A 25,901-nucleotide genomic window follows, 5' to 3' on the forward strand; every position below is an offset into this window, starting at 1 on the left:
AATATTGATATCACATCAGACATTATTGCCAAATAAAGTTTTTTTATGATGATTCATGATTTTGGTTTATTTTACAGTAAATTAAGATGTAGCTTAAACTTATTTTCCTAAAGGAAAATGACCATTTTTATAAAGTCAGTATTTCATTGGTGTGTGCTATATACCTTATTAAAAGATAATGTTCCATTTTAACAGTTTAAGTAACCTTAGATTAATATTATTTGATGATGCAAAGTATAATAAATTTTGTGAAGCTCTTCAGAATATGCATTGTGGTGCTAATGGTTATGAATTATGTTCCACCCTTTATGTTTTATTACAGCTTCTGGAGGAATAAGAACAGTTATGAACAACAGGCAAGCATTTCTTGATTCTGTACAAAAAACTCTTACCGCAACAGGAAATTTGATATCACCTCTTAGAGTTCATAAAGTGACAGTAAGCACAATATCCATTATTATAAATCATTCTTTTAGATGAAACTTATGTTGTTGTGATGCAAAATATACATGAACTGTGATGTTTTTTCTTACAAAATTATACTGTGTATCATTTACTAAATCAGTTTAACTGTCTGCTGCCATCTATAATTAGAAAATGAAAGATTCATGGAGAAAACATTCTCCTCCAAGTTGGTAATGAAACTGGAATGGATAGGGCAGGATTAGCTGCCTGATACCTGATCAGACCACACTTAGACTATTGTTCTCAAATTTGGTCTCCAGGATTTGAAGGGGATAAATTAACTTTGGAGAGGGTGCAGAGGCGAATAACAAAGATGGTTTCAGGACTGTACAATGTTAATTATGAGGATCAGCTGAGGGAATGTGGACCGCAGAGTTTGGCGGATAGAAGAAGGAGAGGTGATATGATCGAGACTTTTAAACTGTTGAGAGGCAGTTACAGGGTGGACACTGGGGAGTTCTTTCACTTGGCGGTTTCTTTGGTTGAACCATGGAATGCATTGCCTGATAGAGTGGTGAGAGCAAGAATGGTCAATGAGTTCAAGGAGTGGTATGATAGACTTTGTGTTTCTTAGGAAGGACCTCCTGCGATGAGTCTCTCGACTCCATGGAGGCCTGAATAATAATAAGTATCAGCACATTGGGTATGGGAAGGGGGAGAAATATCCCAAAAGTGGAAAGTCAGTAGTGGTGGTGTGCTCTGGGTGTCTGGTTAAGGACTGGTGCTGTTTAACTTGTATATCAGTGATATTGGAAGAGAATTGAAAGGGATCATGCAGTTGTTTAAAGATTATGCAAAGTTGAGCAGATGTGGCTTTACAAGAAGGCAAACAGAGTGGGTAAGCACACACAAGTAAGTAGGATTATCAGTTCACTGTTGCAAAGTGTGAATTTTAAAATTTGGAAGCAAGGATGCAGAGTATACAGTTGGTGGGAATACCTTAGAGATAAGGGCCTAAAATTTACAGGAAAGAAGACAATGCTAAAATTGTGAAGACAGCACAACAGATTATGGCAATAATGCAGAAGATAGATATCGATGTGTAGAAGTAAGACCTTGATCAGGCTAAATATGGATAACGATATACAGACTTGGTTTCTGATTTTTCAGAAGGATGAGAAGAAACCGCAAGAGACAACCGAGTATGAGAACAAAATGCAATTTGCAGAGTCTAGTGGATAGGAGAAGATAAGGGAGAATATGAATGAGAAATATAAGTTGATAAGGGATTATTACCAAATTAACGAAAATAAGGGTTTTTAAGAATGGGAGGAGATGGGAAGAACAAGAGAGCATCTGTGACAGCTGGATAAGAAGGGTGTGAGCAAAGAGGTTTTTTCCCCCATGGAATGGATGATTAGGGTGTGTTATTAACTAAGAGTGGAAAATACATAGATAGTGAATGAATTTAAGGCACTTGGCAGTGGGTCCTCCAACAATGAGTCTTGACTTAATAGAAGTCTGATGGTAATAATAAATTATACAGTTACATGTAGAATAATAAAACCAGATGAAGTAGTGGTTATTAGAGATCTGACATCCACAGAAACAGGAAGCAATCACATACTTGACAAGAAATTTTTGGTTTAACAATATATAAATAAAGTGAAAAATAAGGAATAAATATAAAGTGGAATTATTACAAGAAGAGAGTATAAGAATACTGTACTAAAAAAAGGCTAAAATAACAATTTCAAAAAACAGTTATATATCACTTTATTCTGCTCTGTGAATTCCTCTCTCACACAACATTAATCACTAAATGTCCAACATGAAATCCATTCACATGCAGTCCAACTCTTTAAAGCCATTCCAACTTCCCTTTATATTCCCTCCAAAAACTGCACATCTTTTGCTTAGCACATCTCAGTCACTTTATAGAGTTCATCTCTGAACTGACTTTTCATCTTTAAAAGTAGAAAGGATTAAAAATAGTATTTAATTCTTCCAATATTGTATCAGTTATAGATATATCATCAATACAATATGAGACTTGTAACACACACACAAAGACAGCACAAAACTTAAGTGATGCATGTGAACAAACGTGTAAACTAGGATCTTGAAATATTATTGAAAAATTGGAAGAATTAAATATTATTTTTAATCCTTTCCTAGTGCTGTTTCACTCCATTAAAAACTTTTAATGAGTTTCTCCCAGCATTTCAGCCTTAATACACGAACTCATTATTTTTATATTTGGATAAGACCAACTACTTTCACAACAGTACTATTAACCTTTACCTGCTGAAACATCAAATCCCTTTCAGCATAACTTTTCCCACCTTTCAAGTTGTCACCCAGAAGGCTTTGATTGTTATTCTTGTACAAGTACCTCCATGGAGTCCAAAGAATCATTGCAGAACACCCAAACTATCTGCACAATATCTCTCCCACCTCTTTTTGAACCTATTAACAGAGAGAGTGCTTACAGTTGATTCTAGTAATCTATTCCATTCATTCTCCAAGCAAAAATCTAGTACTCATACTTCTACTAACCACACTCCCACTCAACTTCCATGTTTGACCTCTTGTTATGCCCCCTCCAGTCAAGTGATGAAACACTCGCCTCCCCACATCAATGCTATAAAATCATTTAAGTAACTTAAATCTTTTTGTAATATCACTCTCTTTTTCACCTATCAGTCAATTTCTGAAACCCACAAACACTCAATCTATCCTCATAAGGAGCATTCCACAGTCCACTCACCATCTTCATCACTTGCCTCTGGATCCTATACATTACATCCTTATCCCCAAGAAATCCAGGAGACCAGACTTGAGCACAGATATGTGGACATATCAAGGCCTTAGAGAGATGTCAACTTCCTTATCTCCATTTGTTAGTGTGTTCTTCAATAGCTCAAGTAATCTTATGAGCAACCTTAGCAATATGCTCTTTAAACCTCAACTGTCTGTCTACCACTACCCCTAAATCCCTAGCTTTGTCTATTTTCCTGAGTACAGTTCCATCAATGTGGTACACAACTTGTAACCTATTTATCTCAAATTTCATAACTTTACATTTTGCTACATTAAACTGACACCCATTATCTTCTGCCAATACTGTGTCTATTTAAATCATCCTGCAAATTCTCCACATTGTCCTGATTAACTATTACTCTACCTAATTTTGCATCATTAACAAGATGTATGCCCTGCGAAGAGCGGTAGGAGTCTGGTTAGAAAGTGATAGTGGAGTTAATATGTGTAGAAAGTGTAAAGAGAATGAGGACTTCAAGCGTGTTTCGTGTATCGAGACTGATATCGTTAACGGTAGTCAGAATGTAGAAAATGGCGGTGTACTAGAGAATTGCGTGGTAGTGCCAGATATGTGTGAGAGTGTCGCTGAAAGTGTAAATGAAGGTAGAAACACCGAAAGAATGGATGATTTGATCGATAATGAAAATGGTGAGATAAATGCGAGTAGCGAAATTGCCCGTTTAAATGGCGCGATACACAGAGCCAAAAGACAACTGGAGCGTATGCAAAAATGTGTGTTGAACGTACCGACAAATAACCGGCGGAAGTCTGTGATGGCAAATAATAGAATGTTCGTAAACGTCAATAAAATGAAGGAGCGAGTGCTGTATGGGGATTCGCTATTAAGAGGCGTAATAATTGAGAGTTTAACGAAGTCGTACCAGCCGGGTGCGAACATAAAGGACGTCAGCGAATCTATTCGACTGCAAAAACAGAGGGTGAAAGAGATGATAATAGTGGCAGGAACGAATGATTTGAAAGAGGACAAAATGGAAATGATAGAGGATGTGAGGGAGTTGTTTGAGGTAGCAAAAGAGAAGAGTGAGAGAGTTAGGATGGTGAGTATCTTACCGCGGTATGACAGCGAAGTGTTTAGGAGGGCCATAATTGCCAATGACTTTATGCGTGGGTTATGCATGGAGAGTGGTGTGGAATTTGTGGATGTGTGGAATGAGTTCGATGGGCGAAAGGACTTATATAAGATGGATGAGTTACATTTGAATGGAGTTGGTGTACGGAGACTTGAAAGAGTGTTGATGAATGATGTGGAAGTGGATGTACAGACTCAGGGAAACTAGATTTATTAAGAGGGGGGGGGGGGGTAGATATGCAGACTTTAGGGGGGGGCAGTTAAGTGTATGAATGAGTATATTATGCCCGGGCGAGTACGACAGACAACAAATCAGAATGGGATAGTTAGTATAAGGAATCAAAGTAGGGATGGGACAAATGGGCTTCTGCGATTCATGTACACTAATGCCAGGAGTATTAGGAACAAGAAGGAAGAGTTTTTGGCTATGGTTGGCACTTCCAGGCCACAGGTTGTCGGTATTAGTGAAACATGGCTGACAGAAGATGATAAAGCTAGTGGGATTGAATGCGATGGGTATAGCGTGTTCAGGAGTGACAGGGTTAATAAAAAGGGGGGAGGAGTGTTATTGATGATAGCTGATGAGCTTCAGCCAAGGAGTATAGAAGTTGAACTGCAGGATGGGGAAAAAAGCACATTTGAGGCTGTTTGGTGTGAGATACAATCTAGCAGAACAAAATATACAATTGGGTGCTGCTATAGACCGGGTGATGAAGTGGATGGTGGGAATAGTATGCATAAGCAAATAGAAGAAATGAGTGGAAGGAGGGTAATTATTATGGGTGATTTCAATTATGGTAACATTGACTGGAAAGAGGAGAGGGCACATGGGAGGAAGGAATTGGATTTTATGCAGTTATTAAGAGACAACTATCTACGGCAACATGTATTGGAAAATACCAGGGGGCAGAGAGTGCTGGACCTAGTAATTGCAACTGAGAATGTAGCTGTAACGAACATGACCATGTTGCCACCAATTGGTGAGAGTGACCATAAGGTCATGACTTGGGAGGTGGCTAAAGGAGTCGAATTTACAATTAAGACAGGGTACATGTGGAATTACCAGGCTGGTAAGTATGACAAGCTTAGGTGTGTGCTTGGCTCAATGCCATGGCATGTAAAACTGCAAGGGCTGGATGTTGATAGTGCATGGGAGGTGGTTAAGAACTGTTTGCAGGAGGCAATGGTTGACTGTATACCAAGAGTCCGAATAATAAATCAGGTAGGGATTAAATGGATGAATAACACTATTAAGCTTGAGCTGCAAAAAAAGAAACAATTGTGGAGGGAATTTAAGGAGAAGGGTGACCATCAGGTGCATGAACAGTATAAAGCTCAGGCCAGGATGGTAACAAGGGTGGTAAGAAAAGCAAAAGCAGATTACGAAAGGAAATTGGCCATGCAGGCTAAAGAGAACCCCAAACAGTTTTTTCAATATGTTGCAAGTAAAAGGAAAAATGCTCATGGTAGAATGATCTTAAAAAATGCTGAGGGTAGGGAGGTAACTGAATCAGTCGATGTTGTGGAATTACTGAGCGAGCACTTTGCAAGAGTATATCATCCAGGTGGTGACTTTGCGGAAATGGAAGAACCAACAGCTTATACTGGAATTGTGATGAATGAGGTAGAGGTAACTAGTCTATTACAGAACCTCAATGTCAATACATCTGTGGGATTGGATGGTATACCAGCTCGTGTCGTACGTGAAGCGGCCAAAGAATTGTCAGCGTAACAGGAATCATTATCAAGGTCTTAGAGAAAATAGTCAAGAGGAAAATACAAGATTGGATAGAAGAAAATGGGATACTGTATCGGGGACAGCATGGTTTTGTGAAGGGTAGGTCATGCCTCAGTAACTTGCTCACGTATTATAACACAGTGACGGCTGAACTGAATAAGGGTAATGGGTTTACAGTGATTCTGCTGGACCTTGCTAAGGCCTTTGACAGGATACCACATGGAATTCTAATCAGTAAATTGCAGCATATGGGAATGGACATAGGGTTGGTGAGATGGATAGGAGGGTGGTTGACGGAGAGATATCAGAGAGTGGTTTACTCAGGAGTAGAGTCCACAAGACGGCCTGTGACTAGTGGTGTACCACAAGGATCTGTTCTTGGACCACTGCTGTTTAATTTGTTCATAAATGATATAGGAAAGGATCTGAGAGGAACAGTTCATTTGTTTGCGGATGATGCAAAGTTGGGTAGGGCAATAGTGAATGCAGATGACGTCAAAATTTTGCAGGATGATTTGGATAGATTGGAGGTCTGGGCTAGGGAGAATGGATGTCAATTTAATGTGGCAAAATGTAAGGTTATGCATTTTGGGGTGAAAAGATTGGAGGCAGTTTACTGCATTGGTGGAACCGTGCTCCAGGAAATTGATGAGGCACGAGATTTAGGAGTGTTGGTGGATAAGGAATTAAAATTTAGGGGACACATTGCAAAAGTGGCCAAATCAGCTCATCAAATCACTTGGTTGCTGAAGAATACGTTGACAAGCAGAGACAAGCAGGTTATTGTTCCTCTGTATCGAGCCTTGATAAGACCTCATCTCGACTACTGTGCTCAGATTTGGTCACCTAGGTTTCTTCTTGATGGGGAGGAGGTGGAGAGGATCCAGAGGCGAGTGACCAAGATGATAGCAGGTCTGTGGAATGAACCTTATGAGAACAGGTTGAGGATTTGTGGGTTGCAAAAATTGGTTGATAGGCGGAGGAGGGGAGATATGATTGAGCCATTCAAATTACTGAAGGGTTTCTATAAAATTAATTCAGAAGATATTTTTGAGAACAGGGCTGGTTGTGGGAGGACTAGGGGACATCCATGGAAACTGGGCAAAAGTGTGGTTAGTAAAGGTGTTAGAGCTGGGTTCTTTACTTTTAGAGTAGTGAATGAGTGGAATGCGCTCCCTGAGTCTGTGGTGGATGCTGTGACAGTGAATGAGTTTAAGGCAAGGTATGATAGATACTGTATGAATGTCGAATAGTTGTGATGAAAATGATTTGGGGCCTCCCTCGATGAGTCTAATGACTCCCTGGAGTTGCCCGTAATAATAATAATAATAATTAACAAACAACTCAGTATTTCCTTTCAGATTATTTCCTATATCATTTATGTACAAATTAAACAGTTTTGGTCCTAGCACAGAGCCTTGTGGCACAATACTAGTCATCTGCTTTCTCCTGGATTCTGCTCCTCCATATATCACTTTTTGATATCTGTCCAGCAGCCACTCTCTTATCTACATCCAGCAGAATCATTGTGTAGCTATTTCCTTTATCCAACTCAGCTTTGCCCTATTATAAAAAGCCATGTTGCCCCTCAAAGAGCATCATATTCTTATTCATCCATTCCTGAATTCTCTTTTTGACAAAATTTTCCAGCACCACCACTCCTGAGATACTGATTTTGTTCAAAGTTTTTCCACTTGGTTATATTATAAATTAAAGATGCCAAGAAATTATATTCTTGGTTTCATCCATTGCCCAAGTGTAAGCAAACAAAGTTTTCATAGGAAGTAAACTTCATGACAGGGCAACTTGTATATAGAGGCTAATGACTTCTCATCAGTTGCCTTAGTATTCCATAATGTAATGCACATATCCTTAAAGACATGCATAATGGAAGGGCACTTTCAAAGTTTGTGGTTTCATCAGTGGGACCCAGACCCAGGAGTGATACCAATGTTGAAGTAATGCAGAAGTCATATTTTCATATACAAGTACCCAAAAGGTGTCATGCCTTATTACAAAGATACTCTGGATTGTTGAAAGTTTTTCTACTTGGTTATATTATGAATTAAAGATGACAAGATGAAAAAATACTAAAGGCAACTGATGTGAAATCACTAGCCTCTATATATGAGTTGCCCTGTCATGAAGTTACTTCGTGTGCAAATTTTATTTGCTTACACTTGGATAAAGAATGAAACGAAGAATATAATTTCTTGGTTAAATAAATTGGTTCTCTTATATAAAATCCCATTATATGGGATTTTATTATTATTATTATTATTATTCAGGCCTCCATGGAGTCAAAAGACTCATCGAGGGAGGTCCTTCCTAAGACAAAGTCTGTCAAGACTCATCGAGGGGAGGTCCCCCACTGAGAAGCACAGTCTATCATACCACTCTTTAAACTCATTGACCGTTCTCGCTCCCACCACTCCATCAGGCAATGCATTCCACGGCTCAACCACCCGCCACACAAAGAAACCACTCCTTACCCTCTTGCTCACAGTTTCCTTTCGTAACTTCCAGGGATGGCCTCTTGTCATCACTCCTTCCTGCTGTTCAACCAAGCGAAAGAACTCCCCAGTGTCAACCCTGTAACCACCTCTCAACAGTTTAAAAGTCTCAATCATATCACCTCTCCTTCTATCCACCAAACTCTGCAGTCCACATTCTCTCAGCCGATCCTCATAACTATCCTTGTACAGTCCTGAAACTGTCTTTGTCATCCGTCTTTGTATCCTTTCCACAGTCGATTTATCCCCTTCAAATCCTGGGGACCAAATCTGAGAACAATAGTCCAAGTGTGGTCTGATCAGAGACTTATACAACGGCATGATAACCCTCTTATCTCTGCAGGTCAGTGTCCTTCTCATAATAGCAGCAATCCTCTGTGTTACCTTCACCACCTTTGCAATATGTCCTTAAACTTCAGGTTTCTATCAATCATCAACCCCAGATCTCTTGTCTCCCCTACTTCCTCCAGTATAACTCCTCCCATAGAGTATGCAGCATCCCATCGATGTTTCCCAAACCTCAAGACCTTACATTTTGCTGCATTAAACTGATGCCCCCATTCATTTGCCCATCTATCTAGCTTATTTAAATCCACTTGCAGGGCTACCGCATCTGCACTATTACTAATAATCCTTCCCAGCTTCGCATCATCTGCAAACAACTGAATATCCCCCTGAAATCCACTGGCTATGTCATTGATATAAAGGTTAAACAATATAGGTCCTAGTACTGACCCCTGTGGGACTCCACTTGTAACCCTCTGCCTCCTGGAAACTGCTCCACCATACACAACTCTTTGATACCTATCAGACAGCCAATCCTGAATCCAGTTGACCAATCTGACATCCAGACCCATGTGCTGCAACTTAAATATCAGCTTATCATGTGGCACCCTGTCAAATGCCTTCGCCAAGTCTAAGAAAATTGCAGTATATGCCTTTCCCTCATCTAATGTTCTTGTAACTTTATTATAAAAGGCTAGCATATTGCTAAAACAAGAGCATCCTTTCACAAATCCATGTTGACTCTCACAGATAACATTACCCTCATCTGCCCAATGCTTTATATGGTTCTTCACTACTTTCTCCAAGATCTTAACAACTACTGATTACACACAGACTGGCCTATAATTAGACACTTCCAGTCTGTTACCACCCTTATGCAATGGCACTATCTTACCTTCCTTCCATTCCCTGGGCACCTTTGCCGAAGCCAGACTTTCACTGAAAAGCCACGTTAAAGGCACTGTCAATTCCCTAGCACATTCTCTCAAAACTCGTGGTGAAATACCATCCGGTCCCACAGCTTTACTGGCATCCAGAGTACTCAGTATCTGAAACACACTCGCCTCCTGTACCTCCAGACCTCGAACCAGCCTTATCCCTCTAGCATTAAAACTGACTCCTCTAGGATGAAATACTCCAATAAAGCATTCATTGAACAATTCCACTATGTCCTCTGCACTCTATTCCCATTTTTATCCCACAATATCATTCTTCCACAGTCATTTCTCCTCCTACTGGCCACATAGCTAAAAAATTCCCTAGGATTTTCTTTGGATCTTAGGGCCAATCACCTCTCATATTCCAGTTTCGCTTTCTTTACCACACTAGTCACTCTTCTGACCTGTGTCTTATATTCCTCATGCATCTTCTCTTCACCTGTCTCTTTATATCTTTTTCATAGCCTCTTTTTCGCATGCAATTCCTGTTTAATATTGTTTGTCATCCACTTTACTCCAAATTGCATCCTCTTCTTCACTCGTGGTATACAACTTACCATTGCTGATAACAAATATTCTTTCACAATTTCCCACACACTAATGATATCCTGGCCTTCCAATTCCTCCCTCCATGAAACTTCACGAAGTTGACGTCTAAGACTATTATAATCACCTGCCTTATAATTCCACATAAGTTCCCGTCTCTTTGATACTCCTGCATGTCTATTCATTTTCCAAGTCAAAACCATATGGTCACTCTCTCCAACTGGTGGGAGAGATGTCAACTCAGTTATTATCAACTGTTCTGATGCTATAACCAAATCCAAAACTTTTGAACCTCTTGTTCCCTCTGTTACATGTTGCCTAAGACATTTGTCCCTCAAGAATTCTAGAAATTCCATTCCCCTATTGCTACACGCATCTTCCTCTCTCCAATCTATACTACTGTAGTTAAAATCTCCCATAACAATCATTCTTCTTGTACTTGCCAAACTTAGCTGTCTAATCATCTCCTGGTCACCATCCTCTGTGCTCCTGGGTCTGTAGCAACACCCCACTAAATATCCTGTCTTGCCTACCTCTACCTCACACCATACACTCTCTAATTCATTTGTCTCACTTCCTTCCAAATTCTCCACTCTTAGAGGACATAGGTCATCACTTATCATAAGCAGTACCACGCTTTCCCCTCCTATCCTGACGAAAAATGCTATACCCAGCGACTTCTATTTCTGTTGTTATATCCCCTTCTGTCAACCTTCTGTAAATGCCTTAGTGATACCAAGAGCAAACTACTTGAGATTCCCCAAACTATTCTATACCATTCTGGCAAAAGGTGGAGACATAAGCAAGAAGATTCCATCATTCAACAGTGGCAAAATCCATTCTGGCAAATGTCTATTAGTTGAAGGTTTTGCAAGTAGTAGAATAGTTTCCTCTATTACTTCTGAAAAAACTTGAAGTGAGAGAAACTGGATGACAATGCAATGGTTAAGGATTTATTGCCTTTCTTAAGAATGTGAATATGACCTCATTTTCAGGTTAACTCTATTCTACAGAATAGATAACAGTGAATATGAGAGAAAATACAATATAAATCAGGCATCAACATGAAGTGTAGATTTTTTTTTTTTAACAAATGAACGAAATGCTTTCAGGACCAGGATACACTTTTCACATCCAAAATTTTGGACAAAATGCATCTGATGTCTTTCCAAGAAAAGAAGATCAGTCTGCACTAAAGGTTGCATGTTTTGAATGGCAGTAAGAAATTTACTAAGATCATCAATGCAAGAATTAAAGGAAGAGGCCTAGAAAAATGGCTTTTTCTGCAAATATTGATGTAACAAACCATTTGAGTGCAAAAGAGGTGAGGTAAAAGAAGTAGGATTGGACCAAATATAACAGAATTTTCAAAAAAAAACATTAAATGGAATAAATATGTTTAAAACATTTGATTCAGTGTTAATTGCACATAATGAAAATTACTTCCAAAGGCATTTATTTATATTACAGCATATGTACAATAACTTGAATATGTAAATATCAATAAGGAAAAAAAATGATGGTAAACTAAACCGCAGAAGCCATTGTCATCATCAAATTCCTGATATTTACTCAAGGGATACAACAGTACTACATGATTCACGTTAGCATTATTACTCGCTTTCTTTCAATAATTTTCTTCTAAATCAATCTTATTTATCATGACTCCATTATAGTCAATCTATATTTCCAAGGGATTGGAAGAAGAGTAAACAGGTTACACTGCATAAAAGTGGTGATAAGGCTGCAACTTCGAATTATAGGCCCATCTCTATATCTGGAGTTGTGGTGAAGGTACTGGAGAGAAGTAAGATACAGAAATGGGTTAATAACAGTGATATTCTCTGTGGTTATCAGCATGGATTTCTTAAAGGGAGATCATGTTTTACAAAATTATGTACTATAAGAAGGTGACAAATATGGTGAGATGAAGCAGAGAGCAAGGATTATGAATGATATGCTGGATGAAATGTGTGAGGAGACAGGAGTACAGTTTGTTAATGTGTGGAATGAATTTGAAGGAAGAAGTGAACTGTATGGGAGCAATGGACTGCATTTGAGTGGTTATGGTGTCAGAGACATGAGTAGAGTGAGAGAGAATGAATCAGATCAAGCAGGAAGTGATGTGGAAGAGCAGGAGAGATTGAAGAGGTGGTTATGAATGAGGAAGTGAGTGGTATGAGTATATAAAATGAGAGAATGGGTGTTCAAGAGGAGCAGGGAAACAGGGAGGCTCAGAGTGGACAGGGGTACACAGCATGAGAAAGGTGGATGCTCTGAGAGGAGGTGAGAGAATTTGTAGACAGGAAAGAAATGGGATGACCTGAGATCAAGAGGAAACGGTTGGAATTGAAAAGGGTTTTAAAATGAATAAGAAGAAAGGGAAATGGCCCCAGTCGAGCATGGAGAGATCACATCGAGTGAGTGGTATCAGTGGAACTAGCTGTAGATCCAGAAATGAGCTGTTGTGTTTGTATACAAATACTAGAAGCATAAAAAACAAGGCAGATTAAATGGTTGCATTAATTGCATCTGTTCACCCAAAGATTGTTGGAATAAGTGAGACATGGTTGGAAGAGGACGACATCCTGACAGGAAGAGATGGGAGGGTATGATGTCTTTTGTGAGGATAGAAGGGGCAAAAAGACAGGGGAAGTGCTATTGATGATAGTGAAGGAGTTCCAGTGGTTTTGAGGCAGTATGGTGTGAGATAGAGGTGAATGGAATCAAATAATTGGTTGGATGTTGTTATAGACCAGGTAATGTGGATGGTGGTAATAATGAAATGTGTAATTAAATTAGCCAGGCAAATAAGAAAAGGGTGATCATTATGGCCGATTTTAATTATGGCAATATAGACTACAATCATGAGATAGCAACTGGAAGTAAAGAAAATGAGTTTGAGTTTTTGAGGGATAACTACCTCAAACAGTATGTAACAGAGGGCATGCAAGGATTGAGGGTCTTGGATTTGGTCATCTCATCAGAGGATGTAATTATAAATGAGGTGTCAAATCACCACCAATTGGTGAGAGTGATCATAAAGTGATTACCTGGGTGGTTGCCAGCAGTTGAGGACCTCTGTGAGAAAAGAGTATATGTGGAACTACAAGGAGAGTGATTATGAAGAGCTCAGGAAACAGCTTGCAGGTGTAGCATGGAATGAGGAGTTAGCTGGAAAAGAGATCAATACAGCTTGGGGAATTTTCAAAAACTATCTAGTAGATGCAATGTCTAAGTGTATTCCAAGAGTGAGAAGGTTAAATAAGGTAGGTGTGAGATGGATGAATAAAGAGATTAAGCATGCTATACAGAGAAAGAGGGCATTGTGGAGGAAGCATAAGAGAAGTGGAAATAACCAATTCCATGATGTCTACAAAGACCAGCCAAGGAGGGTGACTTGGTTGGTGAGGGTAGCTAGAGAGAGGTGTGAACAGCAGTTAGCTAATGAAGCCAAAAAGAATCCTTAGGAGTTCTTTTGATATGTAGCCAGCAAAAGAAAGAATGATTATGGAAGGATGACAATGATCGGAGAAAATGGTATAAAGACAGCAGCTGTAGAATGTGTGGTGGAGATACTTAATGAGCAGTTCATAAAGGTCTTTCAATCTTGTGAATGTGACTACATGGAGAGATTGAGAGCAGTAGATGATGGGGAGGAGAGACTGACTGTAAGTGAGCAAGAGGTGTATGGGCAGTTGAGAAAACTAGATGTTAATAAGGCTGTGGGACTTGATAATATATCACCACGTATTCTGAAGGAATGTGCCATGGAGTCGACACCTGTCTTGACATATTTTTTTAATATGAGTCTTGCACTCGGTAAAGTCCCTAAGGAGTGGAAGGAGGTTAAGACTGTGACACTTCATAAAGGAGGTGATCGAACTCGAGCATCAAACTATAGGGCTATCTGTGTGTCAGGTGTTGTGGTTAAGTTGTTGGAGAAGCTTATGAGAACTAGGATCCAGAGTTGGGTTGACAACAATGGTATTATCTTTGATGGACAGCATGGATTTGCTAAAGGGAGGTCATGTTTTAGTAATCTACTTACTTATTACAATAAAGTGACTGTTTCCTTGGATAGAGAAGAAGGATACACAGTAATATACTTAGATTTCACAACGGCTTTTGATAGAGTACCTGATGATAAATTGATAGTCAAACTAGAGCAGATGGGTTGGATATTACATTAGTGCATTAGATTGGAGACTGGCTATCTGATAGGTATCAACAAGTTGTGTATGGGGGGAGGAGCGATATCCAGAAAAAGGAATGTCACTAGTAGAGTGTCTCAGGGGTCTGTTTTGGGTCCATTACTGTTTAACTTGTATAATAATGATATAGGCGAAGATTTGGATGGAGATAGTCAATTGTTTGCAGATGATGCAAAGTTGGGACGAACCATGAAGAGTAGTGAAGATGTTGTGGCCTAACAAGAAGACTTGAATAAATTGAGTGATTGGGCATGGAAATGGGGATGCGAGTTCAATGTTGCAAAATGTAAGGTTTTAAAATTTGGAAAACAAAGATGGGATGCAGAATATAAGCTTGGTGAGGATATATTGTTGGAGGTGGAAGAAATAACAGATCTGAGGTGAGGACAAGGATCTGAAATTTAGGGGACACACAGCCAAAACTGTGAACACAACACAAAGGCTTCTGAGAATAATGTGAAGGACACTGACGTGTAGAAGTAGGGAGATTCTTATTCCATTGTATACTTTGATTAAGCCACACATGGAATATTGTGCCCAGATTTGTTCACTTGGTTTTCAGTAGGATGAAGAGATGTTTCTGACCTATTGAATGTCGAGTATGAGGAAAGATTGAGAAGATGTAATTTGCAGAGTCTGGTGAACAGGCGGAAGAGGGGAGATATGTCAGAGATATAACAACACCTTACCAACCTACAAGTGTAAGGAGTTGTTATAGGATCAATGCTGAAGAAGTTCTACAGAAAACGATGGGAGATCGGGGGAGAACCAGAAGTCATCCCTGGAAACAGTATAAAGAGGGTGTGAGTAGGGGAGTGAGAGGCAGGTTTTTTTCGTGCAGAGTTGTAAATGATTGGAATGCCTTGCCTGAGAGTGTGGCGTCTGCAAGGAGTTTGAATGTGTTCAAGGCACAGTATGATGAGCTGTGTGTGTGTGAGATAAAAGGACCTCCCAGATGAGTCTTTGACTCCATGAAGTCTTGGGGTAAAAATAATATCTTGGACAGGGGAGATACATATGCAATGGTGTACCTGGATTTTGCAAAAGCTTTTGATAGACTGCCACACAACAAGCTCTTAAATGAATTGAAAAAGATGGGATTGGATAACAGACTTCTGAGTTGGAGCAGTGACTGGCTATCAGATAGGTATCAGAAATTGTATATGGGGTTGCAATATTCTAAAAGAGGAAGGTTACTAGTGATGTACTGCAGAAGTCAGTTTTCAGACCATTGTTGTTCAATTTGTATGTTACTGATATTGGGATGGATTTAACTAGCGATATGCAACAGATGATGCAAAACTGGGGAGAGAAATTCAAGTAGATGTTATTTCATTGCAGGAGGACTTGAATAGATTGCATCAATGGGCAGGTAAGTGGAACTGTCAATTCAATGTTGCAAAATGTAAGGTTTTGTAATTTGGTAAGCAATGATGGGATGCAAAGTATACACTTGGTTGGGAAACTTTAATGGAAGTAGAGAAGATGCGAAATCTAGGAGTGATGGTGGACAAGTACCTGAAATTCACGGGCCACATTGCACAACTGACAAAGATGTCACATAGGATAATGGCAATGATATGCAGGACCCTGATGTGCAGAAATAAAGAGGTTATGATGCCATTGTATAAGGCCTTGATCAGGCCTCATGGATTATTGTGCACAGATCTAGTTGCCGGGTTTTCATAGTGATGAGGATATGTTTGAAAGGATCCAGAGAGGATTAACAAAGGTTATTGGCAGTGGTCTTCTTTGGAATGTGGAGTATGAGGATAGATTGAGATAATGTCAATTGCAAAGGAGGAAGAGGAGAGAAGGTTGAGACATATAAGCTAGTCAGGGATTATTATCAGGTTGACATGGAAAAGATAAAATGGGAGGGCCGGGCAGAACAAGAAGCCATTGTTAAAAACACCGTAAAGAGGGTGTGAGGAGCAGGTTCTTTGCACGGAGAGTAGTTGGTGAGTGTAATGCATTGTTTGAGTGTGTTGTGAATGTAGACACATTGAATCATTTTAAGGTATGGTTGGATGAGCATTGTGTGCAATAGTGTGTTCCTCCCACGATGAGTCTGACCATCGAGGTCGGATTCTAACAATAATTATAATATCTTGATGATGTGGCTAAAGTGAAACTGATTTGTAATGCAATTCTAACTGAAACTTAAGTATAGGCTATATATTTGCATAATGTTCAATTTACACCATATAATTGTAGTTTTAGAATTTAAGCACCTTGTCATATGCCTTTTCCGGTATACAAAATCTCATAATTGTGATTATCAGAAGCTAAGGAGTAAGGAAATAAATGCTGCATGGTAGCTGACAAAAAAAATACATAACAGCATAAATCCCACATTGTGTGAATGTATTCTGAAGGCCAAAATGCTGAATAAGGTAGGTTAAAAAGGATGAATGTGGAGCTTAAGCATGAAATCTGGAAAAAGAAAGTACGAGGAAGTACATGAAGATTATAAAGAACAAGACTTAATCTACTTTTGTTTTCCTCAGTAAGGAAAACAAAAGTAGACTATGAGCAGAAATTGACAAATCAGGCAAAGAAAAAATCCTAGACAGTTTCAAATTAAGGGGATATTAAATCCCACATTGTTTTAAAACCGAATAAGAAACTCAAAGATTTGAATCAGAGTTTCATGCCGAATACAGTAAACTATAAAAGTACTGGCGGTTACTAGTGTGAGCTAATGCAAGTAGTTCTAGTACATAGTACAATCTCAGGCAACTCGTTGCAAAGGTGGGGAAAGTTCTGATCACTAATCTTGGTATTTTCCATAATGTAAAAACACATTTCATAGGAAATGTATGCTGTTATTACATTATGGTGGGAGGTCACTACCCAGACCGGTTTCAGCCTTTTTTGAGGCTTTATCAGTGAGTAGCTAGACCAAATAGTATAGTGAAAAGAACTTATATACTCTGCTATACGAGTTGTCAAACAGGTGCAACCATTAAGTTACTTAAATATAAAGAGCCAATAGGCTTCATTTCAGTGATATAAACATTATTCAAATTAAGGGGATATTAAATCCCACATTGTTTTAAAACCAAATAAGAAACTCAAAGATTGGAATTCAGAGAGTTTCATGCTGAATATAGTAAACTATAAAAGTATCGGCGGTTACTAGCGTGAGCTAATGCAAGTAGTCCTAGTACGTAGTACAATCTCAGGCAACTACTTGCATTGGCATGAAACTCTCTGATTCCAATCTTTGAGTTTCTTATTCGGTTTTAAAACAATGTGGGATTCAATATCCCCTTAATTTGAATAATGTTTATATCACCGAAATGAAGCCTATTGGCTCTTTATATTTAAGTAACCTAGACAGTTTGTTTTAGATATGTGGCAAGTAGAAGGAAGAATAATCATGGTAAGATGATGTTAATGGATGAAACTGGTAGAATGGTAACTGCTGCAGAAGAAATTGTTGAGGTATATCAGTGATCAATTTATAAGGATGTTTCATCCTGATCGGAGTGGAATAATGAGGAAATTAAGTGTAGAGGACATAATAGAACAAGGCTTAATTGTGAGTGAGCAGGAGGTATTTGAGGAAATAAATAACATTGATGTCAATAAGGCAACAGGATTTGATGACATATCACCGTGCATCTTAATGGAATGTTCCAGGCAATTGGCAGTACCATTGGAATGCCTGTTTAAAAGTCTTACAACAGTAAGACTTTTACTAAAAGGTTCCAAGAGAGTGGAAGAAGGGTAAAATTGTTCAATTGCATAAAAGTAGTGATAAGGCTGAGGCATCAAATTATAGGATGGTCTGTCTAGGTGATATACAAACTGGCCTATAATTTGAAGGTACTTGAGAGATTGGCGAGAAGTAGGATACAGAAATGGGTTGATAACAGCAGTTTCCTCTGTGGTTATCAGCATGGCTGTGTTAAGGCAAGATCATGTTTCACTAACTGATGTACTATAACAAGATGACAAATACCTTGGATAGGGAGAGATGCATATACAGTGGTGTACTTAGATTTTGCAAAGGTTTTTGATAGACTGCCACACAATAAGCTCTTAAATTGGAACAGATGGGATTGGATAACAGACTTCTGAGTTGGAGCAGTGATTGGCTGTCAGATAAGTATCAGAAATTGTATATGGGGGGTGTCATTAGTGATGTACTGCAGAGGTCAGTTTTGGGACCATTATTGTTCAATTTTTATGTTAATGATATTGGTGGGATGGGTTTAACTAGTGATTTGCAGCTCTTTGCAGATGATGCAAAACTGGGAAGAGCAATGCAGAGTCAAGCAGATATTGTGGCTTTACAGGAGGACTTGAATAGATTGCATGAATGGGCAGATAAGTGGTTTAGTTCAATGTTGCAAAGTGTAGGGTTTCAGATTTGGTAAGCAACCATGGGATGCAAAGAATACACTTGGTGGGGAAATCTACCAAGTGTATTCTTGGAGATGAAAGATCTAGGAGTGATGGTCGACAAGGACCTGAAATTCAGGGGCCACATTGCACAAGTTGTGATGACGTCAGATTGGATAATGACAATGATGCAAAGGATCCTGGCATGCAGAAATAGAGAGGTTATGATGTCATTGTATAAGGCCTTGATCAGGCCTCATATGGATTATTGTGCACAGATATGGTCACTGGGTTTCAATGGTGACCAGGATATGTTGGAAAGGGTCCAAAGAAGATTTACAAAGGTGGTCTTTGGAATGTGGACAAATTGAGAGAACGTAAGTTGCAGTGCCTCATGAATAGGAGGAAGAGGGAGGATATGATTGAGACATATAAGCTAGTCAGCGGTTGTTATCTGGTCGACGTGGAAGAGATTTTTCATAGAATCGGAGATGGGGGTAGAACAAGAGGCCATTGCTTGAAACTGTATAAGGAGGGTGTGAGCAGGAGTGTGGAGCAGGTTCTTTGCATGGAGAGTGGTTGGTGAGTGGAATGCATTGCTTAAGGTGTGTTGTGAGTGTAAACACATTGGATGAGCATTGTGTGCAATAGTGTGTACCTCCCACGATGACTCTCCCTTGACTCTCTGGAGATCAAATGTTAATAGTAATTAGAAATACTATAATCGTTACTGTAATCATCTGGAATTCAACCTTCTGAACAAGGCTTTCTGATTTTTATGGTGTGTCTACTGTACAATGTATATAATTCTAGGTTCCCTTCCATGTTTCTGATGGCTTTTTCTACTTCAAGTATTAACATGTACTCCTGATTGCATTTCTATTGCATATTTTTACCAATGTTCTGTCATTGCTGGTTTCATTTAAATCTCAAAATAATTACTCCAGACATCAAAAATATCTGTCTTCAATTCTTATGTCGTCTTTATCGTATGGTTCCATTTACTGTACTCTTCCCTCCATTTCTGAGCTTTCTGAATAGACTCCGGAACACTTTACCACATTCTTGATATTTTTCTTATATATTTTTCCCACGGTCTTTTATGACTTGTTTACCCACTTCTACACATCTTACATACATGTTTCACTATTTTTTTTTTTTGATACATGTTGATTCACTTGCTAGGAAATTCCAAGATGTTTTTTTCTTTTCAAGGGTGTCACTTGTCTTTGCATGTACATGTAGATTTTTTCATGTATTTTCACAATTCAAAAACTTTTTTCAACAAAATATAAAAGTTATGTCCTAGAGTTTAATCTTTCTGTGATATTACACCTGGTTCTTGACATTAGTGAGTACTTTCTACAAAAAAAATGCAATATCATTTGAAACAAATGATAATCAGGTGGCACTATTTCAGTAGTATATGCTAGTTGATTAAGAAGCTTCATCCTGGAGCCACCAGTACTACAGTTAAATAATACAGTATACGCCTTTGCATCTTCCTTAATAATATACATCAGTATATCATCTATCCTTAATGTTATTAACATAACACCTGCACTTCCATTTCATTCCCTTCTCTGTGGTATTCCTCCTTCCTCTGGGATTTGCACAAAATCACTTTAACCATATGTAATACTCTCACAAAAAAGGCTCATTAAATAACTACCACATAAAATAAAATGTTGGGATCACTGTCTCCATCAAAAGTGCAGCTTTTCATAATCATTATTATACGGGTATTTCCATGAAGTCAGAAGACTCATCGTGAAAGACCCACACTAACCATTATTCATACAGTATCTATCATACCTCTCCTTATTGACTGTCAAGGCACTTGCAACTACCTCTGGCAATCCATTCAAGTCATTCATCACTCTCCAAGGGAAAAAAAAATCTAGTCCACACGTTACACTAACCATTCTTACAAGGCTTTCAGGGATGAACCCCTAGTTCTCTCAACTTGTCGTGTCCTCTCTTTTCTTCATGTTAACTAAACTTTGCAATTCCACACACACATATCCTCATAAGAAGCATTCCACAGGAACTGGCACTAGTTTGGCTACTCATCTCTGAATCCTCTCCACCACCTCCTCATTCCCAAGAAATCCAGGGATAATAACATCCCTAATCTCTTGTATGTTCTTCAACATTCATTCAAATAATCCTGTGAGCCATTTTGCCAACCTTTGCAACATGATTGATCTCTGAATTTTAACTCTTCCACCATTTTCGATTCTGTCCACCACTTTACCGAAGGCCTTAGCCTCGTCATCTTTCTGCAATCTAATACCATCGATATGATACAAAGTATGTAATCTTTACAACCCCAAGTACATAACCTTACCATCTGTAACATTAAATTGGTAACCATTATATTTTGTCAATGCAACCAATTTATTTAAATCACTCTGCAGGATGTCTATATCACCTTTATCAACTATTGCCCTCTCTCATTTTACATCATTAACAAACAATTGAATATTCCCCTTAAAATTCCTCTTTGAAAAGTCCATTGTATCATGACAGCAGAATTATCTAATTCTGCTGTCATTCTATTATAAAGTGTGAATTATTTCTGTATACTATATAATTTCTTCATAAAAATGAGAATAAATAACTAATATTTTTTTTTTATCAACAGTTATAACATTTTATGTTCAGGATTAAAATAAATAAAAATATGTTTATGCTAAAAATAATAATTCAATAATATTTAACTATTCATTAAATTTTAGGTTAATCCAATCAATGGCTATTTAATCTTGCACTTTGTCTTATTGGAGCGTATGCATATCGACAGTTCACTTCCAACACCTGAAATAGGGGATAAGCTGAGTGAAGCTGTAAAAAAAATTGCAACATCAGTAAATGCTGGCAACTTTTATGTTTCTGTATCTACAAAATCATCCGAGGTAAGATAGTACTATGAAAAATTTAAATATATTATTATTGTTCAAAAGTTTCATATAGTCATGAGACTCATTACAGAAGGTTTAGTTAGAAAGTGTCTACTCTTTTACCACACTCTCAGACAATACACATTCTATGGGTCTACCACTCCCCATACAAAAACACTTCTCACTTTCTTGTGAAAGTGAGAAGTGTTTTTGTCTTTTTTAAAAGATGTAAAAAAAAAATCTCCCACTGCCTTATTGGCAACACCTCGAATATTAAATTGCAGATGTTACATCTTCTTCATTCAGTTCTAATTCTTCAATCCTCCTTGGAATGGAATGATTTCCTTTCATCCAGGGGCAGCTATGCTACCATACTAGGGAAGTGACTATGAATAAGGTGGTTTCCTGTTGCCTTCCTTGCCATGCTATGTCTGTATCCTGTGTGTTCACATGTCTGGTTTGCCTGTTTGCAGGATGAAAAAAAAAACCCAGGATAAACTGGGGGAAAAAACCCTACTGTCCACACCCAAGGCCGGCTAACTTGGCTATGGCTGATGAAGATCCTTAAGCTCCTCACATCTCCGATGGGAATCGAAGCGCACAGCCACTAGGCTAACCGCGCAGACCCAATCCTCCTTATCCCTCTAAAAATAAAACTTGCTTTCCAAGGATGAAATACCCTAATGAAGTTAGGGTATTTTCACAGATGACACAGCTTTGGTTTGTTATCTGTATTGGTTGGCTACCCTATCCATTTCCATTTAGCTACAGCAGTGTTTCTCAACCTCCTTTCATGTGTGCCCCATTTTTTAATATTAGTTTTTGTGGTGCCCCCCCCCACCTTCTCCCCTTGCAATTCTTGTGTTGTGATACTGACAAAACCCATAAAAGTTAGCAAAACAAAAAAAACTAGGAATTAATTAAAATTTTTAAATATTCATATAAATTTAAATACATCATCAAATCTTCCGAAAATTATATAGATCTGGCATGACTACACAAACAGTTGAATCTTATCGGCCTTTCAAAAACATTAATGATTTCATCACAAGAAGTCTCGAATTTTCTGGAAATGTTTCTGTGAGTATAAATAGGGCTTGAAACAGCAAGACAACAGTGAGAAGTCGATTGGTGGCATTATTTTTTTCGAGACTTCTTGTAATGAAATCTTGAATGTTTTTGATAGGCCGATAAGATTCAACAATTTGTGCAGTAAATGAAGACATTTTTATTTATTTTTTTTTTAAATTTTTTATTTTTAAAAATTTGTTTGGAAATCTGGCAGCTGGTAGCATCAAACTGAATAAGCTTAAAAGACATTTGGAAACTTTATAAGTAGTATATTAACAAACCTCAAGAAGTGTTCGCTGCCAAACTGAAATGTTTTAAAAAAGCTTTACTAGATTCTTACAAAGTTGCATATAAAATAGTTAGGTGCAAAAAGCCCCACACTAAATTAGAATGCTAGTTTCTTAGCATTCTAATTTTTTTTTTCTCTCTCTATCTCTCTCTCTATACTTTTTTTCATGACCTCTATCATCTGCAATTCCTGTTGAAACACCTTTTGCAGTGAAGATATACAATTTTCCATTTGCTGCTAATAGTAGCAAATTACATTTGACCCTTGTTTAGCATCACTAAAAGGTTTAGAAATGTTTATATGCATATAATTAACATGCATTAAACATGTATCTTGATCTTTTACATGGCAAGCTTGAGGTGATGGTGAGGAGAGAAGGATTAGTGTTCGGAAGGAGTCTCTCCCACAAAAGTGTAAGGAAGTTCAACTTACTGTACCCCTTCTGCAGAAGAGTCAAGGAAACTAGATCATCAAGGGAGGATAGTAAAAATGTGTGTGAAAATTTAGCTACGGTATGTAAACGTGATAAAGATATGAATGTCTTTGAACATTGTTACATATGTGGCAAAGGGATGAAAAAATATGCTTTGGATTCGGACCTTTCAAGTATGTCAGGGGAGGGAAAGGAGAAAATTCTAGAACAAGACCAAATAGATTGCATATCTAATTATAAGAATAGAATAGGTGATAATTTATTATTTCTCTACACATGCCAGAAGCATTAGAAACAAAGAGGTTGAGTTCATTGCTTTATTGAATACGACATGGCTTAAGATTGTTGGCATTAGTGAAACCTGGCTATCTTACCATATCTGATTAAGTCGGATCAAGTGTAATGGGGATATGACAGAAGAGATGATAGGAGAGGAGGAGTGCTACTAATGATATCAGATAACTTAAGTCCAATTAGGATAGAAACACAAGAAAACAATGATGGTCACAATGTCCATGTAACAGTGAGTTTGAGTCTCTCTGGTATGAAGTGGAGGTTAACAGAATGAAATATGTGGTGGGGACGTTGCTACAGACCTGGGCGGCTCAGTTGCAGGGGACAAAGAAATGAATTGCCAATTTAGCCTTATGGGTACCAAATGAATGATCATCATGACTTTAATTTTCCAAATATTGATTGGGTAGAAGATAAATCTCATGATAAGAAAGAAGAGGGATTTATTGAATTGTTTCAAGACAGCTTTCTCAAGCAGCATGTGAAAGACAGAACTTTAGGTCAAAGAGTGTTGGATTTGCTCATCGCATCAGAAGGCGTCTCTGTCAAGAATATGGCTATTTTACTACTAATTGGTGACAGTGATCATGTTGTATTTTCTTGGGCAGTATCTAACTACATTGATGCTCCGACTAAAACAGGTTACATGCTGAACTACAAAGCTGGAAATTATGATCAACTTGGGAGAATACTGAATACTATCTTTGGTCCCATGGTATCAGTTTCTGAAAGGGAAAAATGTCAGCAATGCATGGGAATCTTTGAAAAAGTGCTCAAATAAAGCAGTATCCTTAGTGTTTGAAGAATAAATAGGTTGGGAGTGAAAATAAACTACAACCTTATTAAGCAATAGATCTACAAGAAGAAGATGATGTGGAAAGAATATCATGAGAATAAGAGTATGAGGAGTTATGATATATATATATAAGCTCAGGCCAGAAAAGTAACAAGTATAGTGAGGAAAGTTAAATTGGAGTATGAAAAGAAGTTGGCCATGCAAGCTAAAGGCAATTCAAAAGAATTTTATCATTATGTCGCAAGCAACAGAAAAAATGAATGTGGAAGAATAACTATTGAATGCAGATAGTACTCAAGTGTCTGAAGCTAATGCGATTGTTCAGTTAATGAATGCTCACTTTGCCAAGATATATCAACCAGGTGTATATAACATGGTGCACAGTGCTACTGCTACAGTGAATGAAGAGTTAAGAGTTTCATGAAAATGAGGTTGAAGAGCCATTGCATAACCTGGATAAGAATTTGTCTATAGGGACAGATGGAATATCAGCCTGTTTGCTAAAGGAATGTTCAGCTGAATGGGCTATGCCTTTCATATGTTTGTATAACTTGAGTCAGCTTAGAAATAATACCACAGGAATGTATGTAGTTCCATTGTATAAGGGTGGTGTGAAAACTGATGTGTCTAACTACCAACCTATCAGCATCTCTGGTGTGGTAATGAAGATTTTAGAGAAGTTGGTAAGAACTCGCATACAGAAATGGGTAAACAAACATGTTATACTCTGCAAGGAACAGCATGGGTTTACTAAAAGAAGATCATGTTTTAGCAATTTGATCATATTTTATAACAATGTTATGGTCAAGTTGGATAAAAGGAATGGATACACTATGATAATGTTGGATTTTTCTAAGGTATTTGATAGGGTACAATACGAAAGGCTGTTGCATAAACTGGAGAATATGGGATTGGAATATGAACTCTTGACTTGGATCAGGGGATAGTTGACAGGCAGATATCAAAAAGTAGTATATAGTGGGTATGAATCTGCCAGATTTAAGGTGATCGGTGGTTCAGTCCTTGGGCCATTATTGTTCAATCAATACATTGACATCAAGCAGGATCTAACATCAGATGTGCAATTGCTTGCCAATGATGCAAAGATAGGCAGGGCAATCATGGATGCTACTGATATTCAGCAATTACAAAATAATTTGAATAGACTGGAAATTTAGGCAAACGAAAATGGCTGTCAGTTTAATGTTAG

General features: G+C 38.2%; 1 protein-coding gene across 1 annotated transcript in view; it reads left to right on the forward strand.

Moving 5' to 3' along the window:
* The window catches only part of LOC150098938 (uncharacterized), a 205,455-nt gene that overhangs the window by 163,458 nt on the left and 16,096 nt on the right, over positions 1-25,901 (forward strand). Inside the window, exons 12-13 of the mRNA XM_090405465.1 lie at positions 323-438; positions 21,647-21,823. Coding sequence (XP_090261591.1) covers positions 323-438; positions 21,647-21,823 — 293 coding nt within the window. The remainder of the gene's footprint in view (positions 1-322; positions 439-21,646; positions 21,824-25,901) is intronic.

This window comes from Typopeltis vanoorti, chromosome 15 (genome assembly GCF_054136105.1).
Source record: "Typopeltis vanoorti isolate ZY-2024b chromosome 15, IOZ_Tvanoo_1.0, whole genome shotgun sequence".
NCBI classification, from domain to species: domain Eukaryota; kingdom Metazoa; phylum Arthropoda; class Arachnida; order Uropygi; family Thelyphonidae; genus Typopeltis; species Typopeltis vanoorti.